At 47.7% G+C, this 13729-nt stretch overlaps 2 protein-coding genes across 8 annotated transcripts; both read right to left on the bottom strand.

The window, feature by feature from the left end:
- Positions 1–9130: 9130 nt before the first annotated feature.
- On the bottom strand, positions 9131–11078 carry LOC147962397 (thiosulfate sulfurtransferase 16, chloroplastic-like). 7 transcript variants are annotated; one of them, XM_087535066.1, is made up of 7 exons: positions 10736–11078; positions 10544–10645; positions 10324–10446; positions 9954–10142; positions 9645–9715; positions 9487–9540; positions 9131–9363 (listed from the first exon to the last, which is right to left on the bottom strand). In XM_087535066.1, exons 1-7 carry the CDS (start codon positions 11061–11063, stop codon positions 9286–9288), a joined length of 945 nt encoding a protein of 314 aa, XP_087391192.1. In that variant the 5' UTR covers positions 11064–11078; the 3' UTR covers positions 9131–9285. The 7 variants fall into 7 exon arrangements, with proteins under 7 accessions (XP_087391192.1, XP_087391194.1, XP_087391193.1 ...); XM_087535068.1 differs by having other exon boundaries at positions 9999–10142; XM_087535067.1 differs by having other exon boundaries at positions 9954–10112.
- A 1179-nt stretch (positions 11079–12257) lies between these two features.
- Positions 12258–12970, bottom strand: LOC147962396 (uncharacterized). The gene has a single exon (XM_087536427.1). The coding sequence runs from the start codon at positions 12882–12884 to the stop codon at positions 12276–12278; it is 609 nt and encodes a 202-aa protein (XP_087392553.1). The 5' UTR covers positions 12885–12970; the 3' UTR covers positions 12258–12275.
- Between the last annotated feature and the right edge of the window lie 759 nt (positions 12971–13729).

Genomic DNA, 13729 nt, shown 5'->3' with positions numbered 1-13729 from the left:
GAACCTGGAAAAACAGAAAATTTCAACTTATGTTTTTTTATTACAATATAGACAAACTTCACCCAGACAATTGCAAAACTGGAAATAAAAAGAAGGAAACGAGTTTTTCGGCAATTATGGTGCTGACTGTCAGATGAGTACTTTGTGTGGCTGGGGGGCATATTATGTTTCCGAAACTGAAAATCCAAAACGCAGAGTGAGAAATGGAACCAATAAGTACTAAATTTGTTGTATTGGTTGCAAATTGCTAATATGCAAGGCTGTGGTGTTCAGCAGTAAACTTGCGGAGATAAAAAAGGATAAATTGACCGGGAAGAGGTCTAAGGGATAACAACATCTGAATTTTCTTTTGTGTGCATCAAGTTGTGGGACACTGTAGTGACAGCAGGTTGTGTGTGCTCGGTGCAGGGGTTAGAGTGGGAGCTGCCGCACCGGGGCGAACACCATGTCCGAACCGCAGAAGTGCCTTGGAGAAGGCTTTCCATGGTCATGCAATGAATCCTGGTGAAAATGTCATAGTTCTGTTGACCTGTGGCTACTGCTGAATGTTCTTATGGTTGGTTAACCTTGCCACTGCAGGGTCGGCCGCTGATACACGCGGCAATGTTTGAGCAAATTGGCCTTATTTTCTTGTGGCCCTGCTTCTGACAACTAGTGCGGAACCGGTGCAAGAACTGTGGTGTCGAGTGTCACCGTCGAAACAACTGCACTGAACCTCCCGAATTAAGACACCCAGAAGTCTGATTGAGGTCGCTGGTAAGAGGATAAGGGTTGGACAACTGTTTTCCTGTGATGTGTGCACTGGTTATGTACTGACTTGTTCAGTAAACCTTCTTATGTGTGATTGCTTTTACCTGTGCTGTACTGCCAGCTGGTATGATAATTATCCTATGTGAGCTTTAGATGGAGCTGTATTATGTGTATCATTGAGGTACTGGAAAAGAGTGTGGTGCTGTCGTCTGAAACAGAACTTGCTTGATACATATTTGAAAATGAGCTCAAAATTCTTGAGTTACCACCTATGGAAGAAGTTGAGAGTTCAGTTCAAAAATGGCTACACCTATGATAGATTGCTTGCTGTACTTAGGAAAATTATTGTTTGCTGCATGAATGCTTGCTTCAGTACATGTGTCATCCGTAGTCTGTTTATATGTGGTTTGGTCATTTGCATAGATCCAAATTTTGAGCTGCGTGGGCAAACATCAAGTACAGTTCCACGTTCAGCAGTGGAAAGGTTCAGACATTCACACAACTGTAGTTCCATTTGAGAAATTGCTTGATGGTTCCATCAGTATTGTCCGGTGCCTCCTCTGCAGTCACTAGAGGTGTGGCCAAATTCAGCGATCATGATGCTCGGTCTGAGGTGAGTGCGTAGGCAATATCATCTCGAGTGAGCACAGATAAGGGCGTTTACACATGGAAGCGGTAGCGTCTGAATCAGGATGTAGGCAGAGGTTCCGATATGAGATCACTTACGGGTGAGTATGGTAGTTGTAGGTTTTGAGTTGTCTTGCTTCCGTGTCATCGGATAACAAGTGTTTGTTGGCGGCAACGATTCAAACGTTTTTTTACTGATCGCAGGAGGTAAGATCTGAATCAGATCTTGACTGATCTCATGAGCTGCAATTAATGGTGACGTCTGAACAGAGGCCGCTGGAACAGAATCTTACGGAGGACGGCTCACGTCGTGAACGTATCTCTCTGGGCCGGGCTAACTGAGGGAAACGGCGTCGGAATGAGAATAGTGCCATGATGTGGGCCAGAGACGCCCAATACCAACAGAATAGGAATAAAAATACGTGGGCTTGTATGCTAGTGGTTGGCGATCTCGGGGCGAACCAACGCATTGGATATCGGGGGCAAATGTGCTCGAGCTCAATTCAGCACTTTCGCAGATGTTACCTAGATGATGACTTCAGGCTTACTGATGTATTACTCCCTCTGTCCGAAAAAAATTGTCCCAAACTTATCTCTTAAATGGATATATCTAGCACTAATTTGGTGTTAGATACATCTAATTGAGGGATAAACTTTTTCAGACAGAGAAAGTACTTCGTATGGTCTTTGGAAATAATTAATAAACTAATTGAATACACCGTCCAGATGTAGAGGCAAGGGATATATCCTCCTTTTATGAAAAAAAGTGCCAAGAATTAATTTCTTTTACTCCTCTGACGGTTATAGGACTTTGGATAGGTCCCGGAGTAAATCACATTTTTTTACTTCTTTAATCGATTTTAGAGGATTGACCAGATGCCTTTACAGTTCTTCTTTTCAGAAAAAACAACAAGGCATAGATCAAAAAGAGGCTTGTGCTTTACGTAATTACACTTCCATCCTCTTTCTTGGAAGGAGCGGTGTTCTTTGCTTTTGCTAAGGGCCATTGATGAATTTGCCGTTTTATCTGCAATTTTGCATTACAGTAGTACTATATTTCAGATCCGGTGCCCACATTGTCCCTGAGTGCGCGAACACATTGCTGACATGATAAGAAACCGTGATCCAGTGAGTGTGACATGCATGCACTGATGCACGTCAGGCAGTTGGGAGATAACCCGAAGAGATGGTCATACATGCTTGAGGTTATATTAAAACGGTCGCCGCCGTGCCCTGACATTGCCCGCGTAAATATTTGGTGTTAATTTTGTTAAAGATATGTAGTCGGAAATGAAGGGAAAAGGTCGATCAGACTGCGTTGGTTCATTGTGGCAGTGCCAACTGCCAAGAATAAATAATTTCATGTAGGCGTGGTGCTCGTATGCGGCAACTCCTTCAGTAATGTGCACATCTTAACATCATATGCTCGCTGGTAAAAGTTCCTTAGAGATTTTACCAAGAAAAAATCATTACTGTGAACAGCTTTCAAGATTTCATCAGAGAAAATAAATAGTAACTCATGATGACATAACACAAGAATTTATCCAGATTTCAGTTGTCCCTCGTCAAATAAATCACAATCATCAGACTTAGAGCAACTCCAACGCAGCTATCAAAATCGTCCATTTGCGTCCACTTGGGTCGGTACGGACAAAAGAGGAGGCCCAACACGCCGATCCAAACCGAAAACATGTCCGCGCAGGCGCATTTACGGCCCAAATTTGGGCCGCAAATGCATCGGCGTGGACGCGAAGCCTACGCGTCGCGCGCCTTCCTGTTGTCTACCGCGTCCCCACTTGACGGCCGTCCAACTACCCGCGGTCACTTTTGACAGCTTAATGTGTGACCTCGGACCCACGTGTCAGCGAATAAGCCGACCGTGCGGGGCGGGGGGGGGGGGGGGGGCGAGAGGGGGGCGTCCTCTTCCGCTTCCAGAAGCTCCCCGTCCCCATCTCGCCACCCTCTGCTCCCCCTTCGGCAGCAAACCTAGCCACCGGCACGATGGGCTTCTTCTCCGGCAACGGCAAAGCCAAGGGCAAGGACGCCCGCAGGCCGAGGAGTGCCGCAAGTGCGAGTACCTCGAGCAGCTGGAGCGCGGCGCCGAGGAGGAGCAACACGAGGCGGAGGAGGAGGCGCGCCAGGCACAGGCCGTGGGGCACAGCCCGCGGCGGCCGACGTTGCTATCGTCTAGAACACAACTTCCCCTGGGCCGGCCCTGCGCCGACGCTAATCGACCTCACCGACCCCGACGTGGACGATGAGGACGCCTAAGGCAGCTTGCCGCCCTCGTAGTTTATTTTTTAAATGTTTAATTAATGTAATGTGGACACGTGGACTCTCGCCGGCCTTCGTGCCGGCTTTAATGTTTAATTAATGTTTGTTTCTATTTTCAAAATATTTGTGGTCTTTTTTTCCCGCGCGTCGTCAAAATGGGTCGGGCCAGCGTTGGGCGCATTCGCCGACCCAAACGCGAAAGCCGACATGGGCGTCCGCTGGGCCGATGCAAATGAATAAAAAACGGACAAAATCGGCATCCGTTTAGGTCGACGTGTTGAACTTGCTCGTAGAAGCATCAATTTGGTTGTGCCATTTACATAAAATAACAAAGGGCTTTGAAGACATGACTACACGTTTAGCTTAGCCTGGGAATGGTGAGTAGCGACAAACTCATACTTTTCGGTACCCATGTAGGATGTTTGGTAGCGCTAAAGACATCACACCGTAGTCCCCAGAGAGTTGATCACCGAAGTGGTGTGGCCATTTGCGACTCAGCTCGTGCAGAATTCGTTTCACGGTTTCTTGTGCGGGATCCGATTCATGGCAGTTATGGTGTCGTCCGTCGTTCTGCTGGGGCTGCTCCGCGCCAGGGTCCTTGCCGTAGTTCGCGAGAGCTGGCCGTCCCTCCTCGGGTGGCGTTGGCTGCGCATGACGAAGCGGCGTCACTGCGGTGGAGCTTGGTAGCGATAGTGGAGCGTTTGGGCATGTCAGAGTTTGGGTGCAAAGAAGAAGAAGAGGAACGAGACACTACCGGAAACAACAAATTCGCCATCAGGGGACGTCTTTGCCATCATCGGGCAGACAGCAAAGAAATGGTTCGCAGTCATCAGCAGACGGCAAAGAAAAACTGACGCAAAATAAACTTTGCCGTCTGAAAAAAAACATAGACGTCAAAGAGCTCACTATAAAAACACATATGGCAAAGAATTGCTGTCTGGGCTTATTTTGAAAGACTGCAAAGAATCTTTACCGTGTGTGTTTTTTTAGTATTAAGACAGTAGGGAAAGCTCGTACTACATATGTATTAGAACAAAGTAACAGTTACATGGTGGTATTTACAAAGGTGGGGGGAGGGGGGGGGGGGGGGTCAGACCCTAAGAACAACCCTAGGTTTGCTGTGGTAGACTTTGTAAGAAAGAAGAGACAACATGTCTCTTGTTATCAGGTAATCTATATCTAATGTTGTCAAAGTCTTCTTTGAACCTGTTGAACCATGAAGCAATGAAGGGTGACACGTGTCTTAAATAGTTATTGTTGTGCTCCTTCCAAAGGCTCTAGGCGGCAGTCAGAAAGATCTTCATGATCATGTTGCACGGGCGCAATGATGTGTGTTCTTTTTTTACAGACGCAAAGTAAGCTCTTTGCCATTTGGTTTTTTCATAGACGGCAAAGAAGAAATACACCACGCGGATCAATCCCATGGATCGATGACATGGCATGATCTGGTCCACACACACGCAGCCCCAATCACACACGCCCCGGCCAGCCCCACCCACTCTCTCTCTTTCTCTCCCCGAGGCAACCCACCACTTCCACCACCACGCCCCTATCCCCACCTCGCCTGCATCCCGATCTCTCTCGCTCAATCCCTCTGCATCACCATCTCTCTCACCGCCACCTCCCCCCGCCGGCCATGGCCTCCCGCGTCCTCCCGCCACCACCTGCCCGTCGGGGCGGCCATCCGCGCCCTCTGCTTCCACGGCCCCCACCCTCCACGCCTCCACCACCGTCGTGGCCGGCGCCATCTGCCCCGTCCACCATCGTGCCCGGCGCCGTTGGCCCTGTTCCTGCCACCCTCGAGCAGCCGCAGCCACCCGTCCACGTCCTCCGAGCAGCCACACCCGGCGCCGCCTACCCCGTCCACTGTCGCGCCTGGAGCCGCCTGCCCCCTTCACTGTCGCGCCCGGCGCCGCCTGCCCCATCCGTCGTCCACCATTGCGCTCGGCGCCGCCAGCCCCGTCAACCGTCCATCCCGGGGCAGCCGGCCCGTCCCCGTCACCTTCGAGCAGCCACAACCAACGCCGCTGGCCGCCAGCTTGCTACTCTACCACTAGACGTGCTCACCGCCAGACCGCCGACGGCCATCTCTCTCCTCTGCCTCGTGAATGAAAGGATCGTGAATTTTTTTTAAATTAACTGAAAACTCTTTGCCGTCTGTGCACTACGAGGATGACGGCAAAGTGATGTTTCTGGCTGATGGCAAAAATCTATTATGTCTGTAATATAAAACGTGGACGGCAAAGTATGCTTTTGTTTGCCATCTGTTACACCTTTTGGTTGACGGAAAAGACATATTTTTGCTGACGGCGATACCTTTGTCGTCATCCCAACGAAAAGCTGACGACAGATTACCTCTTTGCCGCTTCGGCTTTGCCGTCTATCTTTATCGTCTGCTGGCTGACAGCAAAGTCTTTGCCATTGGTAATTCTGCTTTGTTGTTTGTACGTCCCTGAAGGCAAAATAGTTGTTTCCTGTAATGAGAGGGAATGGGAGCGTAAAACCTCCTTCGTATCTACTATTCCCTCATATAGGGGAAGAGGAGAGTGAAGCGGCGATAGGTTAAAGCTGCGGTGTTGCATCAATTCCGGTCCTACCCTCTCATTATGGTGTTAATCATGTGGGGAGATCGAGGGGTCGCGGTTATCCCTCATACGGGAATCGAGGCGCACGTCCACTTGCGATGGGACGTGACCTGCGTGGGCCCCTTGCTCACTCTTGCACGTTACCTAGATAGTCAAGTCAAAGGACGACACGCGGTTTAGTGGGCCCGTGTATAAGACCGGTATGGCTTGTGAGAACCAACCAAGATGACTTTTGAGTCATAACGCGTGAAGTTCTTGCGCCAAACAGCTTTCCTATGCGTAGGTCGGCCATCTCCTTCAACATTTCCAAGAACGAGGTGGTCTACTTCACCTCGAAGGCAGCTCGTCAGATGGAGGCCGGCTGCATGAAGACACTGTATGGGGTACACTTTGTGGAAATAGCTTCAAGCTTAGCGACCAAAGAAGATGCGCGGTTAGGAGGACCCGAGGTGCAGCCAAGCATGTGGACTGATTCAGGGGGTACAGTTGATGTCCCTGTTTAGAGCCTCCCATCATGAAGGCTCCCGGCCCGATGGTACAGGGCGAGGACCACTTTAATTAAAAATGCATTTCTATTATTCCCTCTGAACTATATTGCTTCTCACAGAAATTGATGTATCTAAACGAATTTCAGTGCTAAATACATCTGTTTGAGTGACAAGTAATATGGATCTGAGGGAGTAGTTAACTTTTAAACATAAATAAATATCTCGATTCACGAGAGTAGAGTTGCTAGAAAACTACTTTGTAAGCAGAGCACTTCCAAAGGCACTTGAATGGCATGCAAATTTGTTCATCTAATTGACCTGTGGTCATAAGACTTTCGCATGTTTTGAAATGCATAAGATAGACAATGGTCTTCCTTTTATTAACAAAATATGCAAATCTTTCAGTTTCTAGAGCAAAGTTTGGTAGCTGCAACACATGGAAGAGAATTTTTTGAGTATCTAAAAGTAGATCATGGATAACGGGAAAACAATATGCAAGAGCTGAACGTATTAAGAAATTCTGAAAACAGGCTCTCGCCCCATTTCACATATAAAGCAACAACACAAGGTTATATGGCATAACGATACAATATGATGAGGTAGCCCTATCACACAGCAAATCCCTAAATAACTGGGCAACATAACCGAACACGACTACGTTAACAAACACCTAAGCACAGAACATCCAGATTACAATGTATGACACGACCTATGACACCTAGCCTCCATGACAATGTACTCAGAAAGGGAATGCAAGCACCGCAGCTGCCGAGCCCAAATAGGGCAAGAGTTTTCACCGGAGACTCGCCACGGGGAGGAGTACCACGATGACGTCTTCAAGAAGATGACGGTACCTGCAGATGTCCTCGCCGCCAGAGGCAAAGCACGGAGTTTTCGCTCGGCAGCTCACCATGATACCTTGAGGCACCCATACCAGCCGTGGCGAGAGCAGGCCTCTACATCCGGATCTAGGCAACACCACTCCTTAGGACAGAAAGTGTGCCCGAACCACCCACCGCCACACCCGCACCATCCAGACGACCAAGAAGCGTAGCTACCACTGCCGCCATGGAGCCTGCCGGAAAGCCACCATACCGACCACCATCCGAGGCCGCCGCCCCGGCATCCATGTCCCGGTTGCTTGAAATGTGAGCATCAGGGTATGCTTACCTCAATCGCTAGCTTGCATGCAGCACAGAGGTTGAATGCTAGCTCTCTGGTGGATTTGTTCATGTCCTGGTTGTTAAAATTCTTACATAGGATTGACCTAGCTTATCTGATTGTTCAAATCATAGTCTTACTACTTGTTGTGGACATATCAGTTTGGCGCTCACGGAAGATCGAAAGTAACATTAAATGGTCATTTGCTTTACTTGCTATCTTATCCCAAAAGTATCTCGTATATTTGTAACCATGTTATATTCCATTGTAGTTGTATGTTCAAATGTGAAAACTCGAAGTCCCTTTTGGATTAATAGTATTTGATGAGCAATACAAATTGTTCAAAGCAATTTTACGTAGAACACACATGATTAGAAAACCCTTCGTATCGCAATACAAATCTGTAGTTGTGCCATGAAACCATCACTATGGACAAATAACTTGAATGAAATAAATGTTAATATAGAGCAGTGCTCTCTGCTTAAGCACACATTCCGTTCCATATTTCTGATGGAAAAGTGTGATCTTGCTTTCCGTAAGAGTCGTTCATGAACTAGCCGCCTTCTCTGTAACTCCACACTACTTTATTAGTAACATTCTTCAGATTCAGTGTATGCCCTGGTCTTGTGTGTCCCAGCACGTTGCCACGATAGAAATGGAGACACGCTAACGTCAGGCAGTTTGGAGATAAGCCGAATGATGAATAAACATGTTATTATGTAATTTTGGGGTTTCGTTTTGCAGATACCGTAACATACACGTGTTATTCTGTAATGGGGCCAGTTTACAGGAGGTCAGGTGAAATACGGAAATTCTAACATTAATATAGCACATACATCCTATACTACCTCTGTAGTGAAATACTTGTAGTTGGAGGAACTTGTATTAGTTTCCCCAGCTGCAAGTATTGTGGAGAGTAGATCATATATAACTCAAGATCATATCAAACTCCATTTTGCTTATTCAGTGCACTGATGTGGTGTCTCGGAGCATGGTAAGACAAGTTATGATGTTTCAACCACATTTATAGAAGCCCAGATTCAGTGCATGCCCTGTTCTTGTGTGTCCCTGCACATTGCCAGGACAGGAATGGAGACACGCTAACGTCAGGCAGTTGGGAGATAACCCGAATGATCAAACATGTTTTGTTATTGTGCAGAGCTGTTCGATTTTAGTGTTCCGTTTTGCAGACACCATACCATACACGTGTTATTCTGTAATGGGGCCACTTTACAAGAGGTCAGGTGAAGAACGGAAATTCTAACATTAATATTGCACATATATACTACACATCATATATCAAGCTCTATTTGCTTATTCAGTGCACTGACGTGCTGTCTTGGAGCATAATAAGACAGATTATGATGTTTCAACAACATTCAAGTCAAGAGCCTGCGATGTCACCGTCCAATGACCGGCAGTCCGTTCTCCCTCCAGGTTGAGGACCCTCCGGCGATGTCGGTCACGGCAGTGAAGCCCTGAAAGAAGATAGATTTACCATCACGTGCCACAAGCCGGAAGGTGAAACCATAACTACCGATGATGAGACAGATAGATACATAGGAGTAGATAGAGATAGTGGTGCTAGGATTTATGCTTACAGCGGAACAGAGTTGGGCTGCTGCCAGGAGAGATCTCTTGCCACTTTGGCATCCCTGAAATCGACAAGTGGAGTTCTCATCTTCATAAGAAACACTTAACTGAAGGAAGAAAGATACGAGAACGTTCAGGGTAAGTGTTGGGTAAGTGTCAGACGTACGATGATGATCTCGTCGTCCCTGCCGAAGATCGTCGACACTTGCTCGACAAAGTGCGGGTTCTTCGCCATTCCTGCCGATTGAAAGAAAAACAAATTAAAATTTACATACAGTATATGAGAAGTGTGTCAGGGAAGCGGAGAAGTAACAGTTGCTCGACAAAGTGCACAGTTCTTCGCCATTTTAGAAATGCAAGCGACATTATATATTACTCCCTCCGTCTCCAAATAAGTGCCTCAAGCTTAATACAAACGTTAATACAAAGTTGAGATACTTATTTTAGGATGAAGGGAGTGCTAGAAAATACTGACGAAGGTGAAGAGCAGTTAACGGGTGAAGTGGGCTTGATGAAGTACCAGAGCCGGTGCTGTACATGTAGGGGACGTTCACCGCTCCTGCCGGATGCCCGCCGGCGAACTCACCCTCCGTTCTACACAAGCAGCAGCAAAACTCCGATGCAGAGAACAGTTCTGGAATTACGATGTGCAGTTCACTGTGAGCTGAATTTATACGTTAGTTTTTATGTTTTGTGGAGGGAATTTTTCCGTCAGTAAAGTTTATATGTGTACAGTCTTTCCGTCAGTTAAGTTGACAGAAGAACAGAGTACTACACAGTTGTGGTAGAGCATACAGGTGAGGTGCTGATCATTATGTGGTTTGTGTGTTGGTTATGTACGCTACCTGACGTCGAGGTAGCGGTGGCCGGCCAGCTGCAGTTCATAGGCGACGCGCACCGGCACTGACGGCGGCACGGCCACCTCCGCCTCATCCGCCCGCAACGCCGCCGCCCCGGCGCTGCCGTATCTGGAAAAGAAGGAACAAGCGTGTAAGATTTTGTCTGTGGACACTCGATGATCGGACAGGATCGATCACTCGTGCTGTGCACGTTCTTGGACCGTACCTGGGTGAGCCGAGCATCCTCCTGGAGGCGCCCACCGAGACCGGCCTCGCCGCCACCACGACCCGCCGATTCGCCCTCGTGCGCACGGCACTGTGCCGCAGCCTGCAGCCAAAACAGAGCGCGCAGAGCACACTATCGAGACTGAAGGAGAAAGATACCGTAATGGAAAAGCAGGCCGGATTGGTCACTTACCTGCAGGAGGTGATGGCGAGGGGAGGGCGGTGCGTGGGGAGGGAGACGCCGTGGGCGAAGGAGCACTCCGATGCCATGGCTCGCGGTGGACGTTGGTTTGGATCTCCGATCCGGTCCTCCTCGCTCCTGTTCGTTCTCGGGGACTCCGGAGCCCGGCCGGACGCTGAGTTGGAGCTAATATATAGCTGCGGTGCAGATTGAGAGCTGATTTCTTGTTGAAATCGTGGTAACCTTGCACAAACACATGGCATGGGGAGGCATATTTATGCTTGGTTCGTGACGACGGTTGGCAGCTGGGACGCCGCACCTGTCCTCGCCTCCTCCGCATCGTAGGGTAGGATCCCACGTACGGATGACTATGACCGACACCATCCACTTAGACATATCCATTACAGGATTGGTTGTCTGCTACGATTGGTTTCGGATAAGGTGAAGATTTTCTCGCCACGTCTCACTCCTCATCTCATCACACGTATGGGGCCACCATCACGTACTAGTTTGTTTGAGCTCTTTCATGCACTCGAAGGTGACGCGCGTGTTGTCTCGCTGTTTCTCGGTCGCGAGCTAAGGGTATGCATACACTCATCCTTATAAACGCTAACGTACATCATATTACTGTAAGCATCTTCGAAAGACTGAGCTGACACATCATGCTAAGATTGACGAAGTCATTACAGACGCCTTCGTCGTTAATAAAAACGTCGCCCCCCATTAAATGCATATCGCCGAAAGGGTTGAAATAGATCTAGAAAATGCGAGTACCTTCTATGCCGAAAGGGAGCGTTGAATTACATTGATATCCATGTGAGCCCCTTCCACTGCCTTGGTTAATTTTTTATTTGTTTTGCGGGGCACTGCCTTGCTTCATTGTCATCCATGGCACCTGGGCGCCAGTGCACACAGACAAAGGAAAATCTAATCATATATTCCCGATGTTGCTTTTAACTGTAGTTAAATATTTTACAATCAGGCAACACATATCCTATTAAACGTGATAAGGTAAATGTCGCTAGTGATTTCTTTATGCATGTTTCTAAATTTTTATTTATGATAACAAGCATGATTTATGTTAATTTTCTACTCTCTGTTGTATTTAGTGAAAACATTGCACGGGACCAACAAGAAACCAATCTAGTAAATTTCCATCAACCAAGATTACATCAAGTAAAAAAAATCTTGTCACGGGTCTTATTTATTTCTATAGAGTTTTCTGTATGCAAAAATTTCATGTTGTTTCCATGAAAATTTATTGACGTTCGATCTATAACCACATGGCATATGTGGTAAGCTATATAAAAAAACCAACATATTGATCTTCGATATATAGAAACAGATAGACTATAAATGATGGGTGTGGCTAGGTCTCTGAGACTTTAATCAAGTCTCAGTCAAGTGATATACATATAAGAAGGAAAAAGAAAAAACTGAAGAAAAAAATTGTATGAATCTCCATGCAAGATCTAAGAGATATAGTATCGACTAAGACATGAAGTCTTAGTTGACTAAGACTTAGCAAAACTGATAAATGAAATATGTGATGTCAATAAGCCGCCCAAAGGGATGGAGGGGCATATACAAGCCGCAACCGCTCCTGGATCTCAGCCACCCTCCTTAACTCGGCCGGCGATGGCTCAAAGCCCTTCGGGATGAACCCACAGCAAACGACGCTAAACTCCTCATCGGTGAGGTCGGTGAACCCGTTGATGCCCTGGTGGTTAGTGTCGACCCCTATGGCGTAGCCGGCATTGTTCCGATCGACTTGACGGAGGGTGTCCTTGAATATGGTGTACCGGTGCTCCTCGTGGTCGATGGAGCTGTAGGTCTTGTCGTTCATGGCCTTCCACTCCGCGAAGATCCGCCGGGTCTCCTCCTCGCTCCTCTCCCTGTCCCAGGACCAGGCGGAGTAGCCGCTCTTGTGCCACCACTGGTCGATGTCGCGGAGGCGGTGCTTGAACATGTCGTACGCGCGCTCCTCCTCGGTGACGGAGCTATAGGTCTTGCCGAGCTCAGCCTTCCACTCCACGAAGATCCGCCGCGTCTCCTCCTCGCTCCTCTCCTTGTGCATGCTGTCAGATGGGTTGCTCGTGGCTGCCGCCGCCACCAGCAGCGATACCAGCAGCAGCAGCGCCGCCGCCGCCATGGTCTTCATCACGACGGGAAATTTGGGTGGGGGACGGTCTCGGTTGATCGAACTCTAGTCGAAACGCTCACGCGCGGTGATTAATCTAAGTTTGGATTGTGTGCTGTATATTTAAAGGCTCGCGAAGGGACGTACGTAGCTACAAGAGACGAGACCTACACGAATCTCATGCAGTGTCCGAACCACCCACGATGGATGGATTTGTGCAGGCCCAAGACAAATCGATCACGATCTTTTTATTGGAATCGATCTCGGCCATAACAACCACGGGAGCACCCCACTTGGCTCTACCGTCTATAAGGAGTATATAATGAACTTTGGGTTAGTGCCAATAATAATATTTTTTTACATGGAACACTGATATTTCTTTTTTTTTAAAAGGCCTTCATGACTAGCTTTATTGATTGTTAAGCAACATTACATCATCGGTAAGTTTTGAATATAGCTAATTAGGGGGATCATCATCCCGAGTGCAGGAAAATTTATTCAAAAAACTATATTTAGCTATCTCATGAGCCGCGCCATTAGCTTCTCCGGAACAATGTAGAAAGTCGACCTTCCCGATCATAGTAACCGCATCCACACATTGTGCATAGATTACTGCTGCAGGCACTAGTAAAAAAAGGTCAAACGTGAAGCACATTAGTGCCGGTTTGTAAAAAAACCGGCACTAATGTGATCAATAGTACCGGTTCGTGGCGGCGATCAATAGTACCGATTCCTGGCGAACCTTTAGTACCGGTTCATGCCACAAACCGGTACTAAAGAGGCTGTGGCAGCCTGCAGTCAGGCTGTGGCCCCACCATCACCATTTAGTGCCGGTTCGTACCACGAACCGGTACTAATGAGGTTAT

The sequence above is a fragment of the Triticum urartu genome, chromosome 7A (assembly GCF_056163025.1).
Source record: "Triticum urartu cultivar PI428250 chromosome 7A, HENAU_Tu73, whole genome shotgun sequence".
Classification (NCBI taxonomy): Eukaryota; Viridiplantae; Streptophyta; class Magnoliopsida; order Poales; family Poaceae; genus Triticum; species Triticum urartu.
This window is presented reverse-complemented; position numbering and strand designations above follow the sequence as displayed.

Bases quoted from the DNA above. Each gene is read 5' to 3' on its own strand.
- LOC147962397 (XM_087535066.1), bottom strand. From the start codon at position 11,063: ATGCGGAGGAGGCGAGGACAGGTGCGGCGTCCCAGCTGCCAACCGTCG. The intron at 10,646-10,735 runs GTAAGTGACCAA...TTTTGGCTGCAG, and splicing joins CTCGCCATCACCTCCTGCAG to GCTGCGGCACAGTGCCGTGC. The intron at 9,716-9,953 runs GTCAGTATTTTC...TTCAATCGGCAG, and splicing joins GTTAACTGCTCTTCACCTTC to GAATGGCGAAGAACCCGCAC.
- LOC147962396 (XM_087536427.1), bottom strand. From the start codon at position 12,884: ATGAAGACCATGGCGGCGGCGGCGCTGCTGCTGCTGGTATCGCTGCTG.